The following is an 18,298-nucleotide window of genomic DNA, read 5'->3' as shown; positions in this document are numbered from 1 at the left end:
TTAGAGACATTTCAAAAATATCACTACTAAGTTTACTGATCATACTACCATAACAGTTGGAGACTTCAACTTGGCAGCTATAGATGAGTCTGCATAACAACTTATGCCAGAGAAAGGGAGCCATGCAAGATTGTTCTGAATGTCTTGTCTGAAACTTATTTTGATAAGACAGTTAAAGAACCAATGTTTAAGGCAATGTCTTTGAGCCCTAATAAGTCCAGACACAACTTTTCGAAACAGGTAACATCAAGGAAAAAAATGTGATCAGGGGGCTGTGGTAGTATCAGTGACTCTGGGTATGGATAGTATTATTTGTTCATAAGAGTGACTGATTTCAAACTGCACAGTATCAAGTGGTCAACATCAAATATTCAGCTCTTAAGACAAAGTTGTGGAGCACAAATGGTTAAAACTCAAAAGCATTGTACAATATGCATTAGACAAGTATGTACCAAGTGATATGACAGATGGAAAGGATCCACCACAACTCTGATTTACGTGAAGTCAAAACCTCGCAGGCAAACAGAATAGAAGCTGCACGACGCCAAAATGGTCTGAAGAAGTCCTAAGAAATTTTTATCTTAAGTAAAATCAAAATGAGGATTGTACTCGACTATTCAGTACTCAATGACTATACCGGCACTGAAAGAGAAGATGACAATGAAGAGTGAACTACTCCAAAATCTTTTCACCATGGAAGATCGTAATAAGGTTCTTCCTTTTCATCACTGCACGAATGCCAACGGCAGATATTGAAATTTCCAATAGTATAATAGAAATGAAACAAATTGCTCTACAGTGGAAACACAACTGAACTGGATGAGACACTTGTAAGACACAGGAGCAACAAAGTGTACTTAGTGATTGGATAAGCCACAAGTTATTCCAGTTTTCAACAAGGGTCGTCTGGCAGACTCGGATAATTATAGGCCTATACTGCTGTTGTCAATCTGTAGTAGAATTAGGGAACATGCTTTGCGATCACACATTAAGACATCTTTTGAGAATGAAAATCTCGTTTACAACAATCAACATGAATTCTGCAAACCAAGAACTTATGACACTCAGCTCAGTTCATTTGTCCATGAGATCAATACCACCATAGACAAAGGCATTCAGGCTGATGCCTAGTCCCTGCTTTCCGAAATGTATTTCACACAGGTCCACACCATTGTTTTGGCAAACAAAATCACAAACTTGCCGAGTATTGGACCAGATTTCTGACTGGATACAAGGCTCCCTTGCACGTAGAATGCAACAGTCAGCCTTAATGGAACAAAACCAAAGATGTAAATTTTATTTCGTAAGTACCCCAAGGAAGTTGCAACACCTAAAGACTGTAATGAAACACAAGACGATCTGTAGAGGATCTAAAATTGGTGCAAGGAAATGGTAGCTGACCCTGAATGCAAATAAATGTAACACACTGCACATAAATGTGCCACAAGATCCACGACTCTAATTACATTATAGGTGACTATTTGCTGGAAGAGTTTTCTTCGTCAGAGTAAAGTGCTAGTTCTGCAATGTTCACAGGAGAGCTTCTGTGAAGTTTGGAAGGTAGGAGACAAGACTGATGGAATTAAAGCTGTGAGGGTGGGTCCCGACTCGGGCTTAGGTATCTCGGATGGTAGAGCACTTGCCGCAAAAGGCAAAGTTCCTGAGTTCGAGTCTTGGTCTGTCACAAAGTTTTAATCTGCCAGGAAGCTTCGTATCAGTGCACACACTGCTACAGAGTAAAAATTTCGTTCTGGAAACATTCTCCAGGCTGTGTCCCCGCAATACCCTTTCTTCCGGGAGTGCTAGTTCTGCAAGGTTTGCAGGAGAGCTTCTGTGAAGTTTGGAAAATAGGAGACAAGATACTGGCAGAATTAAAACTGTGAGGATGGGTCCTGAGTCATGCTTGGGTAGCTCACTTGGTATAGCACTTGCCTGCGAAAGGCAAAGGTACCAAGTCTGAGTCTCGGTCCGGCACACAGTTTCAATCTGCCAGGAAGTTTCAGTCTCCTTCTTCTTCTTCTTCTTCTTCTTCTTCTTCTTCTTCTTTCCATTTTGCCTTTCCCAGTTTCCTTACATGTTCAGCAATTATCTGAATGGAATGTAAATGTTAGATGTGATTACATATGCAGACAAATAAATGATTACAATTTTAGAAAAATTGGAGGATCTGTTCAAGAGAAAGATATTCACAAATTGAACAAGACAGTAACACAGTGGTCCACCTCTGGCCTTTATGGAAGCAGTTATATGGCTTGACATTGACTTATACAGTTGTTGGATGTCCTCCTGAGGGATATCATGACAAATTCTGTCCAACTGGCATATTAGATTGTCAAAATCCCAAGCTGTTTGGAGGGACCTATCCATAATGCTCCATACGTTCTCAATTGGGCAGAGGTCCGATAACCTTGCTGACCTAGTTCGGGTTTGGAAAGCACTCTCGCCGTGTTCAGATGGGAATTACCTTGTTGAAATGTAAGCCCAGAATGGCCTGCCATGATGGGCAACAAAACAGCTGGCAGAATATCGTCAACATACCACTGTGCTGTAGGAGTGCCACATATGGCAACCATATGGGTGCTGCTATGAAAAGAAATGGTACCCCAGACCTTAACTCCTGGTTGTCAACCTGTATGGTGGACAACATTCAAGCTGGTATCCAATCGTTGTCTGGGGCATCTCCAGACATGTCTTCACTTGTCATCGGGGCTCAATTCGAAGTTCGACTCAACACTGTAGACAGTTCTGCTCCAGTCAATGAGATTCCAGGCCAAAAATGTGCCCGGAGGACATCCCGAACAGTAGTAGGATAACACCCTGACTACTGTCTGCCATAAGCCTCAACAACCAGAAGTGATGGTCTCGAGTGCCATTCTTTTCACAGCAGGACCCCTTTGGTCATCATCTGTGGCACACTAACAGCAAAGCAGTACATCGACATATTCTACACACTGTTTTGTTGCCCTTCATGGCTAACCCTCCTGGGACAGTTAATAAAATGTTCCAGGCTATTATGCTGTGGTCTAATAGATTTCATGTTAAAACTCGACATTTCCTCTCCACCTGCGGAGGACATTTTTAAAGGGGATCGCCGCTCTTTTGAATGTCCGATTCACAGCCTGGCTCACTGCTGACTACAGTAAAATTCCGCTTCCACAAGCTTCCGCACATTGGTGTGGTGTCAGCTTCCGCACACTGGTGTGGTGTCACATGTTTTGAATATGTGAGGGCAATTGTTGTCGACTGCCATCATCCACGTTTGCTATCATCGCATGGTGGAAGATTGGTACACATCTTCTTCATCAGAATCCAAGTTTCATTCGATTTCATGCTCTCCTTCTTCCTATTGAAATTCCTGGGGTGTTTTACAAACTATATGGCCTCTCTGTATAGCCTTTCATGGTATCCGCTTGTGGTTGCCAATACTTGAGTCCTATAAAAATGAATGTGCTGGTCTCCACGCTGCAAAGCATGTTCTGTAACAGCTGATCTGTAAATCTCTCCTCTTCTGCAATTGCCCTTATGCTCTTTTGACAGTTCTTTTTGTAGTATTCACGTACACCTCCCTACAATTACACAGAATCCTATAAATTCTAGCTTTTTCCAGTTGTTGACGAGCTCCCTTGACCAATTTTAGGTGATCTACCTTCCATGTGGGTGTGTGTAGATTACCATGATGTTCTGCTTTTTTATGATTTTTCCTGTGCAGTGAGTCACTTCCTTAATAAAGGGGCAGAAAACCTTTTAATTTCACTGGCGCTTGAGCAGAGCTATGATTTCTACACAGTGGTCTTAATGCTCTTTTCACTCCAGCAAACGAATAACCATTCTTGAGCAATGCATTCGTGAGATGTTTTAATTCTGTGTCAAGTAGCTCTGGTTCACTGACTACCCTTTCTCTGTCCACCAACTTTTTATGATGCCTCACTTTTGTTGGTGGGTACTACAAAAAGGACTGTCAAAAAACGACTAGAAAGCACAAGGGCAAGTACAGAAGAGGGGGAGGTTGAAAACTCAGATGTTGCAGAACATGCTTTGTAGGCACGAGACCAACACATTCTTCTGATAAAACTCAAGTACTGGCAGCTACAAGCAGATACCATGAAAGGCTGTACAGAAAGGCCATAGAGAATTTAAAACACCCCAGGAATTTCAATAGAAAGGAGGAGGGCGTGAAATTGAATGACATTTGGATTCTGATGAAGAATGTGTGTACCAGTCTTCCACCGTGGGAAGATAGCAAATGTGGATGTTATCAGTCAACAACAATTGCACTCACATATTCAAAACATGTGACATCACACCACTGTGTGGAAGATTGTGGAAGCGGAATTTTGCTGTAGTCAGCAGTGAGCCAGGCTGTGAATCGGACATTCAAAAGTGTGACGAGCCCCCTTGAAAATGTCCTCTGCAGATTGGAACAAAAAGTCAGGTTTTAAGGTGAAACCCATTCAACCAAGGCACAATAGCCTGGAAAATTTTATTAACTGTGACATATCCGGCCATGATAGTTCATATTTTACAATCTATCCTGGGCGTACATTTCAGCAAGCTAACAGCTACCTGCATATGGGAGACTTTCTACTGCTTGTCTTTGTGCTAGTCGAACCCTATCTAGGCCAGCAAGGTTGCCAGATCCCTCCCTAACTGAGAATGTTTGGAGCATTATGGGCAGAACCCTTCAACCCTCTCAGGATTTTGACCATCTAACATACCAATTGGACAGAATCTGGCACACCATTCCTCAGGAGGACATCCAACAATTCTGTCAATCAATGCCAAGCCGAATAACTGCTTGCAAGTGCCAGATGTGAACAAGCACATTACTGACTTGCTCAATTTGTGAAGCTCTTCCTCTTGAATAAATCATACAATTTTTCTGAAATTATAACCATTTGTTTGTCTGTACATGTTTATTACATCTACTGATTTCCTTGCCTCATTCAGATAATTCCTTTGTTTGTCTTAGAGTTACATCAGTTTTGGCATCTGGTAGTCAAATGCGCCTTCCTGATATCACTACTCTTCCCCAAAAGGAATCTGTGTACCCTAACTGTCTGTATCTTGTGTAAATCTCATGTCCACAAACATTTTCTAAATGTTTGTGTAACACACGATGCAGTAGAAGGGTATCAGCCCAGTATTTACCTCTTTGATCTGTGGCTGCTTCATCTATCTGGGTGGGTTTATCACCGGAAACAGTAACTACCATAAAGAAAAATGTGTAGGAGTAACTGTCTTGAGTTACCTGAAGTGGAATGACCACATAAAACAAACAACAGGAAAAGCACATTCCTGACAGAGACTGGGAGAATCTTGAAGGAAGTGTAATTCACCCACAAAAGAACTAGTTCACAAAACACTCATTTAAACGATGCTTCAGTACTGCTCAGGACCATTACCTAAGTTGGGTTAATGGCGGAAGGGAGTAGGGGGGGGGGGGGGGGGGGTGAGAGAGAGAGAGAGAGAGAGAGAGAGAGAGAGACCATCTAAGTGCAGTGCACTTCATCACTGGATCATTTATTTGGCACGGGAGCATTTTGGGGACGCTCAATAAACTCCAGTGGCAGATGCTACAAGAGAGGTTTTGTGCATCACAGAGAGGTTTACTACTGAAATTTCAGGAGTTTATGTTCTAATAAGAGTTAGGCAACATATTACTTTCTCCCTCAAATATCTCACAAAATGATCACAACAAGAAAATCAAGGAAATTAGATGTCTTAGGGAGCTTTACTGACAATTATTCTTCCCACATAACATTCGTGACTGGAACAGGAAAGAGCAGGAATAGTACTGGTATCAAAAATGCCTTCCACCATACACAGTAAGGAAGCTTGCAGGGCTTAGATGCACATGTACCACCTCCTATGGTGTAAGGGAGAAAGTACCTTATTTGTAAAACAATATCATTTTAAACACTTTATGCTAGTACATCTGATGTTTCTAAGCAGAGGACTACCTTTCCTGGTCTGTAGTTTACTCTGATAGTTCCCTCAAGATCAAACTATCAAATGAATTCATCATCTGTTATGCAAGTATGCGTGTTATCTTAAATCAGATGTGGAGTCTTCGAGTTATGAAATTCCTTATCTGCTCCAATCTCCTGAGTGCACTACAAATGACCCAACACATGTAACGAGCAGAGAAATCTGAACACCCTAGAGACCTACCTTTGTACACAGCATCAAAGGAAGGAGATGTTACACTGTTGGGTACCAAGTCATGTCAAACTGTAAGATGGAGCAGATAAGGAGGATTGTAAAATACTCACAGCAGCCTTCATGGCCTTGTGTCATTGAAAGGAAAAATGTTGAAGTGGTAGGCAACAAGCAGCAGGTGGTGAAGTCCACTTCCCACCCATGGAGTACTCCTTTCACTCTCTAACACATAAAAAAGTCCTGTTAATTCACCTCCACATTGATATTACTCTCTGACATATTAATTCCTCCTTTGAGGAGATATTCATTAGTGTCCAATGTCCACAATGTACGAACACTGGTACACCTAGTCAGGTAATGAGAGGGCATCCCATGGTTCGATGTTGAAAATATGAATTGGCTACTGAACTTTTGTATCTCTTCCTGGATTCTCCAAAAAGTGTTGGGGAAGAATAACTAATATAGACTTTTCAAGATTATTATGTTATACCCGAGACAACACTGCCATGCACCCTTAATCCAAGCAACAACAAAAAAATCTGTTCCTAACAATTACTGATTCTGGTAAAGTAACAACTATACAGAACACTCTTCAGACACCATACAGCTTGTATCTATAACAAAAATCATCAAATCCAAGCAGATAACAGAAATATTTACAAAATGAAAAATGAAAACGTTAAAGTGTCTTTAGAAAATTGCTATGAGCAGTTACATGTTACACAGATAATAGGTCTTTAGTAGTTTATTAGTCTTAGGAATGGTAACTCTGCCACTGATGTAGATAAACAATTGTTCCAGGAATTATTTCTCAAAAAATGAAGTCTCTGGTACTTCTAACCATGATACATGTTACTATGTTGAAAACAGAGTGGATACGACAATAACACCAATGTTTTTGTCGATTGGTATACCGGTATTTGAACCCAACACTGTGACAGTTGCCAATAGTCACCTCTACATTTCCCTGAGTTCCTTCAGTGTGGTTTCCAATAATCAGTATATTTATGAAAGAGTTTATAACAACTTCTCGAAATAATTGTCCTTGCTGTTTTCCATAATGCAACAGTGTTTCCTTCTACATTTAGTCTATGTTTCTCTCTCGATGATTGAGAGAAAATTGCTTCGCCTGGGGTTCCTATGGGCTGTGCTGCCTAATTACTTTCCAATATCACAGCCAGTTGCTCACACACAACCATAAATATCCATCACCTGTAAGTAAACTTTCATAATCACACTCCCATTGTCTCACATGAAACTAACATTAGGACCTGAATGTTGCTTCAGACAGTTCCTAAGTGAAGAGGCAAATGAAGTAAACCTAATGTTCCACTTCAACCCATGTAAATAATTTACAACTTTTATAATGATTGCATTAAAAATTATCATCTGCAACACTCGGGCCAATCATGATTGTGACCATTATGGCATACTTACTAGCATTTAATCCATGAATAATAACTTCAGCAAGCTAATCTCTGTAGAAGATTACCACCATTACATACCCCTCCCCCTTTCACGAAGTATATTTTGTACTTTCTGGCCATATGACTCAACTGTTATTTCCAGGACGCTTTGTTGGCTCATGGCGGCACTCTTAAATGGCAGCAAAGAGTATGATACCAAATCTCAAGTATTTACTAGTTAACTTCCTGAGTAACTACTAAAAGGTTATCAAGAACTTACAAAACCTTGCTAACTATAGTGGTTTTTATCTGGCTTTTTAATGATGCAAAGATATTCTATGACTGTAAGAACCAAAATGTTATTTGTTTCCTGATAATCAATGAAAAATTAAAAGAGTTGTATGTAATATGTCATTCTCACGTAATTCTCTCTGGATCTATTTGAGCAGACTGGGTCACACTCAGGTATCTAATTGATCTTCAAATGTATTCTCATTTAGGACTGAAGTTACACAAAAACACAAGCCAGTAGGTACTAGACAAGCCTGCCAGAAGTTTTTACATTGAACTAAATTTCAATAAGACAGAATAAAGTAGGAATTCCCTAATATCCAGTGCATTAACAATGATTAGTTTTGTTAAGTCAATTACTCCAGGTCAAGGTCTACACTTCCAAAAATCTTACCCTGATATAAGTGACAGTAAGGGCAAGTTCACAATACGCTTACCTCAAAGTGATCAGTATCATTTTTGTCATCTTGATGGATCCTCTCACTGAAGAGTGAAACTGAATCGCGAATGAACAAGTGTGCAATATGCTGTGCAAGAAGAGGGTCTATGTCAGCTTGTAGAAGTTGTTCATAAATTTCTTCATCCTTCACTACTGGGACATCATTGTACCTAATCGATAAACAAATTATTTTTTATTACTTACTGCTTTCATTGGACCACTCTAGTCAATTACATATAAGTTTATACAAGGACGTATTATTATTCAATAATAAAATTCAGTTCAACCAAAACAGCTCAATAATACAATGTTTACATAGAGAATTCTTATAATTTATTACCGTACTTACCTGATTATAAGACTGAGGTCTTTCTCCAAATCTGTCATTCGAAAAATATGGGTTCCTTTCGTATTGCAGATTAAACTATTGCTGCTGAGGTCAATGTTTTTCACATTGTTTAATAGATTAATATAGGGGGCCATCTTACATTTACAGGTGAAGCTTTGGCTATTGAGGTTTTGTACTAATTTATTTTGAATAATCCCAAAGGATAGGGCATATGAACAATACTTGCATTTGAATAGGCTTGAGATTTCCTGATATGCCGTAGTGCTCGATACAGTTTCAACCTTGCTCGAATGACAATGTGACATTTGACTCGCGTCGCTAGTGCAGGGATATGCAAGAATGTATGAACTAGCCATTACAACAATATACTGCTCTACTTAAAAATTCACAATTTTGTGAAACACAGGTGAAAACAACATTTTTATCAACTTGCAAACTTTTTTGTATCTGAACAGGGTTGCAATGAATATTCTCATAAATTTAAGGATACTGTATACACACATTTATGCTGCTTTTTAAATAAAGGTAACATTCAAAGGCGAAAATCCTGTCCTTCAAAAACCATTACTTGGTTCTGATCCCAAGTCAATATTTTATTTGGTTATGAGAAATTAACAATTTACCAAGTAGGTTGCAAATTAGAAATTTGGTCAGTCAGACCAGAATACCGGAGAAAATCATTACCAGCTTTTTATCAGGTTTAGAACAAGATGATGATATTCAGATGGAATAAGAAGGAGAAATGATCCAGAATGAAATGTCTAACAAATGAAATAAATCGTATTACACTGATAGTAACTGTTGTTGTGACAATAAATTACAGTGGATAGACCCTTTTGGAGATAGTATGAACAGACTTCGCTAGATCGGGGGACGAGTGAAGGGTGACATAGCTTGGCTGATAACTAGATGAGAGTGGGGAGGGGAGTCTTGAGCAGGCGGAAATTTCATCGAGCAGCCAACCACGGGAAAGTATATTGTGTACTTTGACTTTTTATGAACATCTACCATGTTTCAGATGTAGTTTGCCTGACACTGTCTGCACTCAGAATCAAACTGACCTCAAAATTGGACAAATACTCAACAATAGCAACATGTCTGCAGGAGATGCTAAGTGTAGATGGAGGCCAGTGGTGTACTTATATGTTTCGTAAGCAATGTTGTCGTTGCCCATCATGCGGTACGAAGGGAACAATTAGGTGCGTGTCAGCTGCTGGATCTACACAGTCAACGAAAGAATGACAGGCAGACGATATATTCGTAGGGAAGAGACATTGTAACATTCTCGACAGGCAGATGATATATTCGTAGGAAAGAGACATTGTAACATTCTCACATCAATATTGAAGCAAAATGCCCTATATCTATGTGGGGGGGGGGGGGGGGCAGCTAACTTCTCAGTTCCAGAGTAACCGCAACCTCAGATATTGCAACATATTTGGAAGAAACAGTCAAATATTTGTGACAACAGAAATATGACTTTCAGCGCTATCCCAATACGATGACAACAATGATGATTAAAAATAGTGGTACCACAGATGACAGGTCAAGTAAACAAAAAAGGCAGCAAAGATAGAAATTAATGTACACAATTTCTTTTTGTTTTTTTTTTCTTTAAAAGATACCTGTTCATTAATAATTTCAATTTAAAATCAATAGTACCTATGTATAATTTTTTAAGTTATTTACCATTAATTGTTGTTATGAAAGGAAAACCCCTCTTCCACTCAACTACACTGAAGTGTTAAAAGTCATGGGATACCTCCTAATATCGTATCGGACCCCCCTCTATCCAGTATAGTGCAGCAACTTGACGTGGCATTGACTCAAATCTTTGGAAGTCCCTGCAGAAATAATGAGCCATGATGCTTCTATAGCCACTCATAATTGCCAAAGTGTTACAAGTGACCTCTAGATTTTATCCTATAAATGGGCAATCTGGGTGGTCAAATCATTTGCTTGAATTGCCTAGAATGTTCTTCAAATCAATCGCGAGCAATTGTGGTCCTCCTGACATGGCATGTTGTCATTCATAAAAATTCCATCGTTGTTTGGGAATATTAAGTCCATGAATAGCTGCAAATGGCCTCCAGCTAGCTGAACATGACGATTTCCAGTCAATGATCAATTTAGTTCAGCCACAGCACCCAGTCCATTTCATGTAAACACATCCCACACCATTATGGAGCCATCACCAGCCTGCACAGTCCCTTGTTGACAACTTGAGTTCATAGCTTCAAGGAGTCTGAGCCACACTCAAACCCTACCATCTACTGCTACCAACTGAAATCAGGACTCTTCTGACCATCACAATTTTGCAATCATCTAAAGTGCAACTGATATGGTCATGAGCTCAGGAAAGGCCCTGCAGGCAATGTCATGCTGTTAGCAAACACACTAGTGCCAGCTGTCTGTTGCCATAGCCTATTAATGCCAAATTTCATCACACTTTCCTAACACACATGTTCATCATACGCCCCATATTCATTTCTGCTGTTATTTCATGGAATGTAGCTTGTCTGTCAGCAATGACAACTCTATGCAGATGCCGCTGCTCTCAGAAGATATATGAAGGCCGTAGGCCACTGCGTTATCCCTTGTGAGGGCTAATGCCTGAAATCTGGTATTCCCGGCACTCTCTTGACACTACAGTAGCACTATTACTGTCAGGGTCTCCCATGCCGGACCAGCCTGAGAGGATGAACCAGATGATGAGTGTCCCACAATGGTTCCTTTTCTCCCCTATCCATTCTCATAGCCCTTCCCCAAGTCCCCAGATATTCAACCCAAGGTGTGATGTGATCCATGTAGGGGATGCACGGCACATGTGAAGATGTGTCACTAACCAAACCTCAAGGACACCTGAGTAATTACCTTTATACCTCATTCCGTGGTGTTGACTGAATAAAGCCTCAATTCTTCTGGGACCAAAATGAAGAACATGGAAAATAAAACAAAAACTGAGGGGCTTGATGGGACCTTAAACACAGAAGCACTGGTGTTAGAACCTACAGAAGCTGTTTCCACAATTGGATTGGGTGACAGACTAGTCCAAGAAGTGGAAACTGTTACTGAGCAGTTGAAGCAATCCATGTTTGGGGCTCAGAGGAGGAAACTCTTCAAAGAAAAAAATGGGAAGGAAGGTAGAGGATGGCTCCCTAAACATAAATGGAGCAAACTAAAAGGTCTTGAACCTAAGAGCTCCAAAAAAGGAATCTCTCGGAGAGAAGGTTGTAATCAGACCCCTTCTACCTCTAAGACAGGAACAAGAAAACAAGGGAGGAGACAAATGCTCCCACTTCTCAGAACAAACAGATCCAGAAAAAGTCAAGGCAGGAAAGAGAGAAATAGATCTATAGTAATGCAGCCTTGATTTTTCAGGATGACAGTTACCCAGCAGGGACAGCCACTGGTCAATATCACCGGGGACACACGTCCAGGACCCAAAGTCAGCAGGATCTATCTTGACAAAGGTGTTCTTATCTTTGTCTGTGAGGGAATGGGAACAGCAGAGAGGTTTAAGGAGATGATGCCAAAGATATTTCCATGGGAGCAGGCGAAGCTGCTGACCAAGAGAGTGGCTGAGCTCTCACGATCACAAAGGTATCAATTTGGGTACCAAAACTCCTTAACGATATTCCTCCAAAGACTCCATTCAAAAAAATAAGAGTGCACAATTAGAAGGGCTCCACAGGGGGTTCGACGGAGGGGGGGATAATCAACCAAAAAGTAGTTGTACCGCATGGCAAAATCCTTGTGGTGGAAGTTGGTGAAAAATCCCTGGCAGCAATGCAAGAACAGGACCTGCAATAGTACCTAGGGTTCTCACCATTTATCATCAGGATACTCAAAGAGATCAGAAATGACCAGGGTGACAAGGTGGAGGCTGCAACTGTTGCAGATAAACTGCCATCCTTAGTCATCTTCTTGGAAGATGAGAGGTGGATGTCACACTGATCCAGGAACCCCATCTATATAAAGGGGGTGTTTCAGTCTCTGAGGAACTGGAGACAAACTGATTTATGTTAGAAATCTAAAGCTCCTACCGAACATGCCTGTACATTAAGAATGGAATTTAATTTATGTCGATGCTGGACTTCTGTCCCAGGGACTTAGTGACCATCAGGATAAAATACGAGGAAGGAAGAATGAGGGAAACAGTATTGGCCTCAACTTATCTTCCTTTTGAGGACAGTACTTCTCCTTCCCAGGAAGTGAGGAGATTGGTAGATAGCTGTGTATAGTAGAATGAACAACTGGTGGTTGGTTGTGATGCCAACACCCACAACCTGCTGTGGAGAAGCAGCGATACCAACTGCAGAGGTGAGCACCTACTCTAATTTCTCCTAGAAAGCATTGTGGAAATTCTGAATAGCAGTAGGGAACCTAAGTTCAGGAATAAAGAAAGGGAAGAAGTAACTGACATATAACTTTTGGGTCCAATCTAATGGGTAACTATGTCAAACAATGGCACATGGCGATGGAGCCATCTCTATCTGACAATATATATACTGAAAACAAAGATTCCATGACTTACCAAACGGGAAAGCGCTGGTAGATAGGCACAATAAAAAACACACAAACACACACACAAAATTTCGAGCTTTCGCAACCCCCGGTTGCTTCGTCAGGAAAGAGGGAAGGAGAGGGAAAGATGAAAGGATGTGGGTTTTAAGGGAGAGGGTAAGGAGTCATTCCAATCCCAGGAGCGGAAAGACTTACCTTGGGGGAAAAAAGGACAGGTATACACTCGCACACATACACATATCCATACCTGTCCTTAGCTCGAAATTTTGTGTGTGTGTTTGTGTGTTTTTTATTGTGCCTATCTACCAGCGTTTTCCCGTTTGGTAAGTCATGGAATATTTGTTTTTAATATATTTTTCGCATGTGGAATGTTTCTTTCTATTTTATTAATATATATACTGAGGTTGAAATGGGTGTTAAATCATGGCCTACAAGAATCCTAGGGAAACAGACTGGGACTCGTATAGGAAAGACGTAAACCCACGCTTATCTGAAGTCAGAACTTCAATACAGAACCCAGTATATTTAGAGGAAATGGCAGACATAGTGACATCCGCCATCACGACCTCATATTTAGAAAAATGCCCGAACACCAAGAATTGCACAAGTAGGAAAATGCCTTGGTGGAACAGCTATCTGTAAGTGCAAAAGCAGCAGGTAAGAAGATTGTTCAGCATTGTAAGGAAAAAAGGATAATGGGCAAAATATCAGGGCACCTTTGTCAAACAGAACTTGACAATCAAGCTAGCGAAGCTATCTTCCTGGAAGGTATTCTATGAGGAACTGAAAGAAAAAGTTACTAGTACTAAACTTCATAAAGTCCTCATTAGAATACCAACTAATCCAGGATGTACTTCACGGAAGGAGGATGGTAACACAATCCAAGTAATGAGCAAATATGGAGAAATGAGGAGTTGCCACATTTGACAGAAACTGTTTTGATTTGAAGAATACTGATATTAATAAATTTTGCTCAGAGCAGCACTTAGAAGCTTGTGCAACAGAAGTAGTATTTCATAATAAGTCCTTTATAGTAGTAGGTATATACAGATCACCTTCAGGAAATTTTAACATCTTCACAAAAAATCTGGAAGCTCTGTTGTCCCATCTCATGATAAAAAATTAAAAATAAAAATAAAAGGAAATAGTGGTTGCTAGTGACTTTAATGTGGATTTATTGAAAAGCTCTGTCAGTGAACAATTACTGCAGTCAGTAACACTATCATTCAATTTAGTTTCTACTGCGAACTTTGTTACTAGGATATGTAAATGTAGACAAATGTAGGGAAAAAAAGTCATATCACAAAACCAATAGTAAGTGGGCTATATGATCATGATATGCAGCATCTTGTGTTAAATGTTTAAACTTGTCAGGACAAAAAATCTATTAAATCTGAGTACGGGGGGGGGGGGGTAATAAATAAGTCAAAAATTGAGAAATTCAGGAAATTGCTCAAAGACATGAACTGTATAGATGTTTACAATACTTCTGACTCAAATGGAAAATACAAATTATTCATTAATAAAGTTATCTCCACTTTTGAAAATTGTTTTCCCCCAAAGATAACTCAAATCACACACAGAAGTCAAAAAATAAACCGTGGATTACACAAGGAATAAAGATATCATGTGGGACAAAGAGGAGACTGTCTATCGAGTATCTAGGAACAGCTCCAATGTTAGAATTGTAATGCATTACAAAGAATACAGCAAAATATTGAAGCAAGTAATCCAGAAATCGAAGCAGCACTATTATGAGATAAAGATAATTACATCAGGTAACAAAATAAAACTGTATGGGATATAGTAAAGACAGAGACAGGTGGGGCCAAAAAGGAAGAGGAAGAGATAGCTCTAAAAATAAACGAGACTTTGGTAACAAATGTATGTAGTGTTGCAAACCTCTTAAACAAGTACTTCATTTCTGTTACTGACAGCTTGTGGTTATCAGGTTAGGTGAACAATGCAATGGAGTATCCGAGACCAGTCTTTAAAAATAACTTCAGTAAAATGGAATGACACTCACGTCTCCCAAAGTAGCAGCATCCATCATAAAAGCCTTAAAATCTAAGTATTTCAGTGGGCATGATAATATCCTCATGCAAGTTGACTTCTATCTTAAGTTACTTGTGTAATTGATCTATTATCAGCAGAACATTTCCAGACTGGCTAAAATATGCTGAAGTTAAGCCTCTTTACAAGAAGGGGGATAAAGAGGTATCATCAAACTATGGACCAATTTCATTTTTGCCAGCTTTTGCACATTATGGTTGTGTCATAATTTAATTAAGAATGTGTATTATGAACATTCTGTTGATACCTCACTAATGAGTAGTACAGTGAAGGTGCCTGCCTGTGAAAATTATTTGTTGTGAGAACTGGAACTAGTCATCATACTCTATACAGTGACAATAAATTTGGGAAAAGCCATGTTAATTAAAAATTGTGTGGCGTACATCACTGGTATATTTCCCGTATCACCTGTTTTACAGCAGTCCCATAAACTTTCTTCGAGGAGACACCAACAGCAGAATAAAGGTTTGCAGCAAGGCCACATCACAAGTGGAAAATATCATACCTGACAAACAAAGAGTCACATGTTATCTTCAAAGACTACTGTGTATTAAACATTTTCAATGGTGTCTTTCATCTTCAGAACATGCAGTGTTTACAGAAGTCCTGATCGTGTCTACAGCAAACCCTGCCTCATCTACCCAAGCTTATTTATTGTAAAACACTGAACACATCTCTTTCCTGCCCATTTTATTCACCTGTGGCTGATAATGAGTAACATATGTATGTTGGTCATAAGCAATCAAGAAAGTCAAAGCCTGCTCAGTTTGCGTACTTAAGCCTACTTGATGAATTATGTTAAATTCCACTTATGTGAGAACCTGAAAGTGTTGTACAGTATAATACAGTACTCGAGCTGAGTGTTAGAAATAAATACAAATAGTCAAGTTTAGAAGATAAAATGAGAATGCTTCATAAAATTCAAGCCACTGCTTCTGCCATGAGGTTATAACAGAGTTCAGCAGCACTAAGAAGACTTTTTACATCCTTACGAAAAATTGCAATAAAATTTCTAACTTTGTGCTAAAACATGGAAAATGAAAACAGACAACTGGTCTACAAAAGACGAACACTAATAATGCTGTGCACACGAAGACACTCCTGTCAGAACATGAACCTTTTTACAGTTTTCTTGGCGACAAACTTCTAAACATTTACAAACAAGCAACACACCCACAAAAAATTAAATTAATGCTGTGACAGATGTACCTAAACAGAAGAGGCATAAAATAATATTCATTAAATTTATAACTGTAATAACATCAAGTTGAACAAATATATTTCAAGGAAGACGCAATACATGAAAGTCACAGATCAAGTACACAGAGTAAGACATGTGTACACTTTAACAGTCAAATCATAACGGAGTCCAAGTCTAGCGGCTGCTGGCTGGCTGGCTGGCCACTTAGGTGGCGCTGCTGTTGCATGGCTGGCAGACAGCACCGCATGTAGAGGACGCACGTAACTGTGAGGCGGCACTTTGAAAGATCGGCGAGTCACAACACTTTTCCCCCCTTTGAATTTTTTGCACAGGTCTTGATGGAGGTGGCCTGTAGATTGCTAACGTCCATAGGTGTTGTTTGACTGGCCGTAAAGTCTGGAGGAGGAGGCTTCCCGTACAGACGGAAGTGTCCCCGATGATAACGGGTCGAGATGACAGGAGACGTGGGGGTCGAATCTGCTGGGGCCCCGTGCATCAATCTGCCCGTTGCAGCACGTCCAGTTGTTATAACAGGAGACATGGGCGATGTGTCCGCGTCCATAGGAGAAGGAGGCGAGTAGAGTTGCTACGCCAGATGATGGTCATCTGGTTCCTGCATGGGCACATCTCCTGGTGGCGTCAGTTCTTGTGCTGGCACCAATATGGTGGTGAGAGGACTGCGTTGTGAGTAGTGAGACATTACAGTATCCCGAGCATCAGGTAGAGCTCATCCCTCTTTTATGAAGCCTCATCCTGCCTGGGCCTCCTGCAGCAATGCATAAGGATTTCAACCCACTGCCTTCCCCAGCAGTGCCTCCTCCAGACCACACACCACCTGCGTCTTAACCCCAAGAGGTCACAATTAATAAAACATTCTGTGCTATTACGCTGTGGTCGAATGGATTTCACCTTAACAGCCAATGTTTTGTCCCCAACTGCAGAAAACATTTTCAAGACAGATCATAGCTCTTTAAATGTATGATTCACACCCTGGCTGGCTACTGACTACAGCTAAATTCCGCTTCCATGCAGTGGCGTGACATCACGTTTGGAATGTGCAAGTGCAATTGGCCACTGTCGACTGCAGTCATCTGGTGGAAGACTAGTACATATCATCTTCAGCACCAGAATCCTGATTTCACGCCCTCCTCCTTCCTACTGAAATTCCTGGGGTGTTTCACAATCTCTATGGCCTCCCTACATAACCTTTCATGGTATCCGCTTGTGGCTGCCAGTATTTGAGTCCTATCAAAAGGAGTGTGGTGGTCTCCCAGCTGCAAATCATGTTCCACAACAGCTCAACTGTCTATCTCCCCTCTTCTGCAATTGCTCTTGTGCTCTTCTAGCTGTTTTTTGACTGTTCTTTTTGTAGTGCCCACATACACCTCCTCACAACTACACGGAATCCTACAAGTTCCTGCTTTTTCCAGCAGCTGGCGACCACCCTTGGCCGATTATGGGTGATGATGTATCTTCTGGTTGGTTTTGTATATTATTACAACATCCCACTTTTTCAAGATTTTTCCTATGTGGTCAGTAACGTCCTTAATGAAAGGCAAGAAAACTTTTAATTTCACTGGCACTTGAGCACTGCTGTATTTTCTAGGCAGTGGAGAGTTGTTTTAATTCTGCATCAAGCAGCTCTCGTTCACAGATTTTTCTTGCTCTATCTGCCGACATTCTTATGATGCCTCGCTCTTGCTGTGGATGGTGGTTCAGATCCCAGTGTAGGCAATGGTCTGTGTGCGTGGGTTTTCAGTAAACTGTGTAGCCAAAGTTACCATCTTCTGTCTTGAAAACTAGCACATCAAGAAAATTCAATTTTCCTCCTGCCTCCTACTCCATGGTACTCT

The 18,298-nt window shown here is 40.4% G+C and overlaps 1 protein-coding gene across 1 annotated transcript in view; it reads right to left on the bottom strand.

Annotated features, from left to right (window-relative positions):
• The window catches only part of LOC126161676 (glutamate--cysteine ligase catalytic subunit), a 109,081-nt gene that overhangs the window by 50,713 nt on the left and 40,070 nt on the right, over positions 1 to 18,298 (bottom strand). The window contains exon 7 of the mRNA XM_049917682.1: positions 8,294 to 8,465. Within this exon, the coding sequence (XP_049773639.1) occupies positions 8,294 to 8,465 (172 nt within the window). The remainder of the gene's footprint in view (positions 1 to 8,293; positions 8,466 to 18,298) is intronic.

The sequence above is a fragment of the Schistocerca cancellata genome, chromosome 2, assembly GCF_023864275.1.
Source record: "Schistocerca cancellata isolate TAMUIC-IGC-003103 chromosome 2, iqSchCanc2.1, whole genome shotgun sequence".
Lineage (NCBI taxonomy): Eukaryota > Metazoa > Arthropoda > Insecta > Orthoptera > Acrididae > Schistocerca > Schistocerca cancellata.
Note: the sequence above shows the minus strand (reverse complement) of the source record. Positions and strands in the feature narration are given on the sequence as shown.